This window comes from Poecilia latipinna, unplaced genomic scaffold (assembly GCF_001443285.1).
Source record: "Poecilia latipinna isolate Pla-1442-1.1 unplaced genomic scaffold, P_latipinna-1.0 Scaffold69, whole genome shotgun sequence".
In the NCBI taxonomy this organism is placed as follows: domain Eukaryota; kingdom Metazoa; phylum Chordata; class Actinopteri; order Cyprinodontiformes; family Poeciliidae; genus Poecilia; species Poecilia latipinna.
The window spans coordinates 562,906-571,680 of NW_015112685.1; the positions used below are offsets into that span (position 1 = coordinate 562,906).

General features: G+C 38.2%; 1 protein-coding gene across 1 annotated transcript in view; it reads right to left on the reverse strand.

The window, feature by feature from the left end:
• LOC106934571 (ryanodine receptor 2-like) overlaps positions 1-8,775 on the reverse strand; it is a 75,281-nt gene that overhangs the window by 30,460 nt on the left and 36,046 nt on the right. Inside the window, exons 49-64 of the mRNA XM_015014560.1 lie at positions 8,418-8,587; positions 7,958-8,178; positions 6,746-6,836; positions 6,526-6,666; positions 4,868-5,031; positions 4,670-4,748; positions 4,439-4,528; positions 4,002-4,139; positions 3,838-3,915; positions 3,641-3,716; positions 3,443-3,563; positions 3,078-3,193; positions 2,169-2,245; positions 1,002-1,123; positions 803-852; positions 543-603 (exon numbers count right to left, since the gene is read on the reverse strand). Coding sequence (XP_014870046.1) covers positions 543-603; positions 803-852; positions 1,002-1,123; positions 2,169-2,245; positions 3,078-3,193; positions 3,443-3,563; positions 3,641-3,716; positions 3,838-3,915; positions 4,002-4,139; positions 4,439-4,528; positions 4,670-4,748; positions 4,868-5,031; positions 6,526-6,666; positions 6,746-6,836; positions 7,958-8,178; positions 8,418-8,587 — 1,795 coding nt within the window. The remainder of the gene's footprint in view (positions 1-542; positions 604-802; positions 853-1,001; positions 1,124-2,168; positions 2,246-3,077; positions 3,194-3,442; positions 3,564-3,640; positions 3,717-3,837; positions 3,916-4,001; positions 4,140-4,438; positions 4,529-4,669; positions 4,749-4,867; positions 5,032-6,525; positions 6,667-6,745; positions 6,837-7,957; positions 8,179-8,417; positions 8,588-8,775) is intronic.

Here is an 8,775-nt window from a genome sequence, read left to right on the forward strand (position 1 = left end):
CGACAAACCAAAATGTGTGAGCTTTTACATGGTATTACATTTCAGAGACCACAATTTCTGTGCTAAAGAAGTTTTTTATTGGTCTTACATAATATTGTGATTTTTCTAAAAACGTTTAATTATCCTTTCCTGTTAATGGAAATACACACCTAAAATGCATCACGCCGTGCAACGACTATGTAATGTGACTTTCACCTTTGAAAGTATGAATGTGTAGACATAATAGTTACAGGTGATTAGCATCTTAATCTGAGACTCCACACACTTGCGAAGTAAAAATACTAAAACAGCTGCAAATCTATTCATCAGCATTAATGATAACAATCTTAGACAAGCAAAAATTGTTCCAACATCATGCTCCAGACTCTTTTTCTGCAGACAATAAAAGTGATATATACCACAATTAGATAGCATCAGTGTATCTCTGGCTCAATTACGCCAGACATCCTATCCTCAGACATGGCAGTGCAACACTAATAAAGACTGAAGGCGGAACGAGCAGATCAATTTAAGGCAGTGTGACAGTAGTGCCATCTAGCTACCTTGCATCAAGCGCCTGAGCCAGAATGCGGAGGCAGCTTGTAACAGCAGAGGCTTCGTCTCCTGGTAGGACATTCAAATCATGTCACAATAAGGCAGTTTATGGACGTAAAAGCAGAAACAAAAACAGATACAGCTACAGAACCCATACAAAAGTCCAATGGCTCTACGCAATCCAAGCGTCAGGAAGGCAGAGCATATCAAGCACACAAAAACAGACGACATGTAACAAGCGAGTGTCTCAACAACTGTTGCTTCTTACCAATTAGTGAGATTCTGTGTCTTACCAAAGCAGCAAGCTTACAGAAGAGACTGGATGTGAGAAAAATACAGAAAAAAATTGACATGGTACAAGACATTAAATAAGTTGGGCAAATTGTAGGTATAAATAGTGTTCTATAAAAGATGTTCACAGAATAAATGAACAAATGATTTTGTTTTTAGATGCTAGTTCTGCATACCACAGAACCATCTCCTTTTCCCTTTTGGAGGCATGACTTCTGTTTTCACTTGACTTCAGAGAAGAGGACAAAAAATACAGACGGTGGCTTTTTACATACTGCTCCAATAGTGGAAGAACGACCTGTGGAAATGCAGAGTAACAACAAATACTTACTTCATTATTCACTATATGTCATATAAACAGAAATATATATATTTCTTTGGTTAGTTGTGCACTGGAAAACAATTCATCAAGAAATACAACATAGTACAATTGAGACATTTTCAGCAATTTTTTAACTCAAAAACAGGGTCCATAAGTTCTTTATAGAATTTTTGTAATTAAAACAGGGTCAAAAAATACAAACAGGCCCCAAGCAACCGGGAAAAAAAAAGTAACACATGTGTTTTGTTGCAATAAAAATCCTCAATCACAATTGACCACTTGTCTTGGCAAAATTTGTGATGTTCTGATATAAACCCAACCGTGAGATATAATTAAAAAATGTCCAATTGGAGTAAGAATTCAAAGTACTAACAATTAAACTATAAAACCAGCAAGGAAATACATGAAGTAGTGATTTATTTAATACATGTGGATTCATAAAGTGACTCCCACTTCATTAATTCGCAGGTCGTCCCCATGTATGCAGTAATATGCTTGAAGTGCTTAGCATTTCTCCACAGACGGCCTGCTAGCATTAGGCTTTCCTGCTGACTGGACTGCATGCGTGTGACAGGTTGGTATGGTGGGAGGACCGGCGTAAAGATGAGAAGCGTGACCGTTCACAGTCTTGGCTGACTGGGTCTGACTCAGGGGGTCCCAACAATGAAAAACAAACCCGTTTTACTGCTGCCTCCTTGGAGGCAGAGCAGTGTGGGAGGCTTTAATCTATGTCCTGATGGCAATCAGAACGCCCACATGGATTTCCAAAACGGTTAAATAAATTGCACAGCCACAAAGGGTTTGACTTACAGGGGTTGCCCATGGCGACCATCTAACAAAACTAATTAGATGTCATAAGTGAAATGAGAAAGAAAAAAAAAAAAAAAAAAAAAGCCTAATAAGGACAAACAAAAGGCCGGTGGAAAAATTAAATTGGAAATGGGCTAATTCAACATCAGAGGCTTCCTATCGTGCAGTAAAAATCAGCAGTGTTGAGATATGTAATTGAGATAAAGCAAACCTTCTGAAAAAAAATAATTGGCTGCTGATCTTGAGCCCTTTCTCCTTTAGGCATCTGTCCTCTGGCTTGAATCACCTCTGGAAATAAACATTAGGATAAATTAGTCCACAATCAGACTAAAATAGATTGATTGTGGGAATACATACAGCACTCTTCAAACATTCCTCCTACATGTAACTCCCATTTGAGTTGGAGTTGCATGAATAAAAGAGCACTTCACTGTCGCTGTGTATGTTTTGTTTGTCAGTATTTTAAATTTCTTCCAATTCACCACTTACGTTGCATAAACGTGACAATACCTTTTTAGAGTGAAGTTCTGTGTTTGTATGAAAACTAACTCCAGAAGGACTTTTAGCTTGGATGATGCGAGACTGTGATTGTGACAATGTATTGCTACTGTATTTCATTTAAATACTTGCAAGTATAACGTGGAGAATAGGGAGACTTTTAACTACTTCCCTTCACTGCTGTTGTGTTTTACATAACTAAAACATGACTTGCCAATAGATTCTCCTTTCACAATCATTTGGAGAAAAAAACAAAACAATTATAATGCTTAAGCATTTTTTTTTGTTCTAATTGATTGTTAACCAGTGTGTAGAATTTAGTTTGTTTGTTTTTCTTAATTCCCAGATATAGTGCAAGAATACATATGTACGATGTAACAAACATAATCTGACAAATCAAGAATAGCCTGAAGCAAATGTGCCTGGTATGTGGTCAGAGGACTATTCCCTGAGTGTTCATAAATGATTTAGGGTTTACCTAAAGGATGCAGCAATACAGCTTACTCAAAATTGCATACAATCAAACAGGATGGCCACTTAAAAACCTTTATTTCTGTCTTCTAACTTGTTAGGTTTTAAAATCAATTTTTAGTCTTTATGAAAATATGAAATATCACATTACCGAGCTTTAGCATGTTCTCCTGAGTCTCCTCGGTGTAATACAGCATGTGTTGGAGAAAAATGTGTCCAAAGCAGTTTGCAGTAGCAGGGAAGTCAATTTCCATGGATTTTCGATCCCTGTAGGGGATTTGCCATGTAACAATATTATAATTAATATAATTCACTTCATACTTGGTAATTTTGATTCTTTGTTCATTGCTTAATTTTTATACAGCAGGGTTTCACTGGGAGAAGAAAGAGTTGAGACATTTGTGACCCATGCAAGCTATTACAGCAGCTACATAAAAGAGCAATCACACAGTTCAGGAGGTTCAGGTCACATAAATCACACTCTTCCTCATCATAGCTGATCAAGCTGGTACCTACCTCCACACAGTGTAGCCATGGAGCAAAAGGAACTTCAGTATCTCCTGAGCTTTTTCTCTGAACTTGGTCTTCTCCTTGGCAGTCAGAGCATCGTATGGAACCAGCATCGAATGGCCTCCCCCTTTTGAGAATGGAAATGTATTCAAAGAACTGAAACTTTGAAAGAAATAGAGACGATTTACACCTATGGTTCCTTACCTCTGCTCTCAAGTTCCAACTTCTTTGTCTTGGCCCAGACATTATGATAGTTTTCAGCCAACTGTTCGGCCATTGCCTAAAGGCAGTAAGATTTTTGTGGTTTATCAGAAAGGCTGTTTCTTGCAAAGTCATTCAAATCTGATGTACTTTTTAAATGTTGGTGGTCCTACAGGGCAAATAATATCATCAGGACTTACACACTGTTCCCATGATAAGGTGATGCTGCTCATGTCCAAAGGTTTAGGGCTAAAGGTGGATGCTCCTTCAAATGAGAGCTAAGAAAAACAAGAAATGATTGGCTGATGCTCACTGCAGGGAGCTTTAAAGCTAATAAATCAGTATCAGCGGTGAGGAGACGTACCTGACCGGCCTGAGAGACCCTGCGGGCACAGGCGAGAATGCCAAATGCATCTCCTTCTTTGGTACGTTCTATGGTCCATCCAAAGGCCAACATGCTCTTTATTGTCTCTTTGATGGCCCAGCGATATGAATCCTTCTCCTGTTTACGAAAAGACAAATGAAGAATTCAGAAACCCTTTTGTTAGTGTTCACAACCCCACAAAACACTACTATTTTAACATTTAAGTACATAAACTGAAGCAACCCTGGCTGCTCAAATGGCATCTTTTGTGGTAACTGCAGTTGTAATTTGAATACAGTGAAGCAGATCAGTTTAATATTTTATATTGTCCATAAACCTATGGACAAGGGACCTGCACATTCTATGCCGGTCCCTTTCGGATGGTTCAGTTCACTGCTTTCAATGTAGAAGTACACTAAAAGCTGACTTTAATCTACCTTCTCAGCCAGAGCCCTGTATGGCTTCAAGAGAGGGTGGACCTTGGCGTTTTCACACAGCTGATCACCGTGCACCCAGCCACTGGCAAACTGTTGGGAATAAAACACATGTAATAATAGTCCTTGCAGCACTAAACGGCAGGCTAATTGCCTCATCAGCACCCTAACTTTTATTATTATTATTATTTCACCAAGTTATGCAGATCTAAGCATCAGTTATTGGGATATTACCTTTTCTAGAGACCACTTCTCATGAGTGTGCTCTGCATACTTGTTAACTACAAAGTCCAGTCGCTCAGGCACAGAAACACTGGTGCAAGGAGAGAAATAGCACACAATCTAATCAGGTTGGCTTTTCCTCAAAGCAAATGAAAATCGGCTGGATGATTGTTGTCACTGAAGGATGACTACGTCTGTGAAGTTTCATACTTTGATGTATCTACAGGATGCGGCTCAAAATATCCGTCCGTGTCCACCGAGGTTATTCTGTCCACTTGAGACAAACAGCCAGGCTCCACATAGTCAGGAGGCAAGGCTTTGGCAACTGCAACAAGACACTGCACACCCAAACTAAGCAGCTGAGGAATGAAGGACTTCGGAGTTGAAAAAGACAAGGGGGAGAGGGGTGGAGGCGAGGGAAATGAGACACAGCATATGTCACGAATTAGACTAGTCAACTGAACACAAACATTTCATTTGCAGTTATTACAAAAAATATTTTCTTCACAAGCCTTGTTCCAAAATGAGACATGGCTACTTTAAAAGTAAGTTATCAGTGAGGAGATCAGGTTAATTTATCATGGCTGCAGTAGCCTAGTTACAAAACAGTACACAACACAAGACAGTTATCGGATTTCTTTCAACAATTAAAGTCTCTGATCAAAGTTTGGTGTTTTATTGCGATATTAACCCAAATTAAAGGGAAAGCACTTCTGCAAATTATACATATTTTTTTGTTTCTACAGTGATGCCATTTGTCAGTCTAGATTTTGTGGCTTTCCAAGGAAACCTGTTTATTTGACTCATATTAAGTAACTCACAAATTTTAGAAACTTTCATAGAATTATTTTTTTTTGTTCTATTTTCTACAATCCAACCTCTCAAACAGTATAAATGGACCTACATTATATGTGGTCAGAATCCATTTTTGCAACCTACAACTGAGTGATTGAGGGATGACTTTAATAAACTTATTACCTGAGAGAAAGATGTTTAAAACCCTTAAACACATTTGTTAGAGCAGCAGGATTTTAAGCCTTTAATTTGAAAACATTTATTCAGTGAGGGCATGAAACTACAAAAAGAAAATTGCCTATTTCACAATTTGCAACATTCCTAAAAGTTTCAGTAAAATAAATGATGCAAAAGCAGGTATTACTTTAAACTTTCTGACTGATGCTTAATTGATGATCCAAAACGTCTTGTTTCTCTGAGATTAAAACATGATAGGACACAGATAGGTCTGTTACTTTCTTAAAGCAAGTATAACTAATAATGCAAATATATATGCACCCATATATTCACATCTGGGTAAAGCTACACTCAGCATTACCCAGATGTTTAACATGCAATACAAAAACCCAGGGCAGCCAAAATGCATAGTACCTAACCTACAAAAGACAGCGTTACACAGGAAAATGCTTTCTTCATTTAATTATTCCTCTGATATTTTTCGGGCTCAGAATGACTAAGAAAAATAGTTCAGCACGAGCTTACAGCAGACTGAGAGATTAGCTATTTGTTTCATTTACGGGTTGCTTCTCTTTCAAGTCTCCAGGAAGTCTGCACAAGTTTTGGGAGGTTTCATACCAGGATATGAATAATTAACAATTAATCTCCGGCGTGCTCCTTCTGCTTTCCCTAAAATTCTCTGACTATGCACCAAAGGAAGACATCCGAAGTGCATTTCGCCGTTTTTCCTAAAATAGACCGAGGATTGTCGAAGGACAGGGCTGGAAAGATAAAAAATTGAAAGACGACACCATGACGCCCTTCCTGCAGCTGGTCGGTGATTTGTGAAAATTTTTTTTTATTTGTCTTTAACGTTTCGTATTTAGATTAAGGGAAATTTATTACTCACTGCTTACCTTTTTCGTCAAGGCCTTAAACACACCCCAGAATAACTTCCTAGACAGCTGGAGCTCCCCTTCAGAGGCTAACTTTTGTTTATCCTGACTTCCAGAGTAGGAGTAATACTTCCACATCTGCTCATAATGACTGGTCAACATCTGCGAATGATAAATGAAATAAAAAATTAATACACGTCTTTTCACATTATGTGTGGTTGCCATTAATTTATGTACTTACTTTCAGGGGCAATTTGCTGTGATGTGAGAGATGGAGAACATCAAACACAAGCCTTTGGAGGAGAGGCTGCATCGTAGATGGCTGGAGTTTACTGAGAAGAGCAACGTGGGAACAGCTAATTCATATGCATATTCACAAACTGTCCACACGCACATGGATCTTTTGTCTCAGAGGAGCGACTAATGTAATTTAAATGGCTAAAAAGTTAATTAATTTTTACAAGTCGCTTTAATTTGTTAAATTGAGAACGAAGTGGGGAAAAAACAGACTTCATAGTCGCTAATTAAAAATAATGGGTAATTTTATGGTTGGGTGGGTGAGCGGATATGGGGAATCTTTAGAAGGCTTGAGCTAATGACTCAAATCCAGAAAGATTCCTTGAAATTTCTAATATCCAACGTACACAAGCGTACTGACATGAAATACACTTTTACTGTTGTGTCTGATTTTGTTAATGTAATGCCGCATCACGATGAAAGGGGAGGGCACGCCGCGTTATCAAGGACTCCACCCATCCAGCACACAGACTGTTGCAGCCCCTTCCTTCAGGCAGGAAGCTGAGGAGCATCCAGAGCAAGAACTTTGTACCACAAACAAGCAAGGGCAATAAAAGAAACCCTTCAATCCTGGCATGTCATGTTTCAGACATACTTTGGAATTCATTTAGTGAGAATACGTTGGTTTCAAAAGCACTCATACCTTTACTTTTGATTTCCATGAACCATGAACCTTAATTGGGATGTTTTGGAGTCGAAATACAAATAGGGGAAAAGTGGAAGCCAAGTACTTTCAGATTTTTCAGTGCAAAAATATAAAGCCCAATTAAAACAAATTCAGCGGTTGCAACACGACAAAATGGGGAATAAAAAACAAGGATTTTCTTGCACAGCTGTCACAAAAATTAAACTGTAAGTGGCTTAAAAGAAAATGAAAAAACGTGGAATTTTTTGGCAATAATGACTCAATTGTGAGAAAAAACAGTCTTCAAAATAACTTCTTGTTCCATTGATTTAACATATTTTTTTCTTTTCTAAAAGAAAAAAATGTTGAAAGAACTTCAATAGGAACAAAATGTACAATTTGCACAAACCTCCAGAAGCGGATTAAAACCTTCTTTTTCATGCATTTGCTTTCAAAAACAACCATATTTTAGTCTCTTGTGCCACTCAACTGTAACACTGTTTTCATCTGCCAGCAAGCTTTAGATCTTACCTGCACAAAGCCAGCAAACAATCCTCCGTAGTGTCTCTCTGAGCCCTGGTCAAGCTTAGAGCCCTTGAGAGCCGGTAGATTGCCTGGATGAGAGAATCTACCAGCAAGACATGATCCTCTAAATCGTGAAAGAGGGCTGAACATTTGGTGAGCAGGGGAAGGACAGCTGTGCACAAGTATCTATTGAGGGCAAGAGCCATGTCAGTAGATCCCAGGTCAGTCTGCAGTGAAAAAGAGAGGCTGTTTTCTGATTGAGTCCAGTGAAAAACAGAATCAACTTAATAATAATTGAATATCAATTCATATGCATTTTAAATACACAAAAACTTTAGAAACTGCATAGTAACTATACAATTAAAAGTTTCAAGCCATACTGAGTTTGTTTGTAATTCACCAGTCACTTCCAAAATATCTTAAATTCAATATGTCAATTGGGTCAGAACAGGAAGAAAATATTCACAGTGTCCAGAGAAACAGCTGCGTGAAGGTCGGGCAGAAAGCCAACTTCCAGAAGGTGCAGAAGAAAACGTTGACTCTCCACCCCATAAACACGATCCAGGAATAAAACCATGGCTGCCTTGTGGTCAGGACAGAAAGCTGTGGACAGGTCAGGCTCCACCAACACACCATCTAGACCATAAAAACTATTACTCAGTTCAGCTCAATACTCAATTCAAAGTTACCATTAAATCCAAAAGGAAAATTAAATTCAAGATAACAAATGAAGCAAAAGCGAAGAGGGCAACTCCAAAACAAAAAAAAAAAAAAAAAAAAAAAAAAATAAGGCAGCCAACAATTCAAATAAAAAACAAAACAAA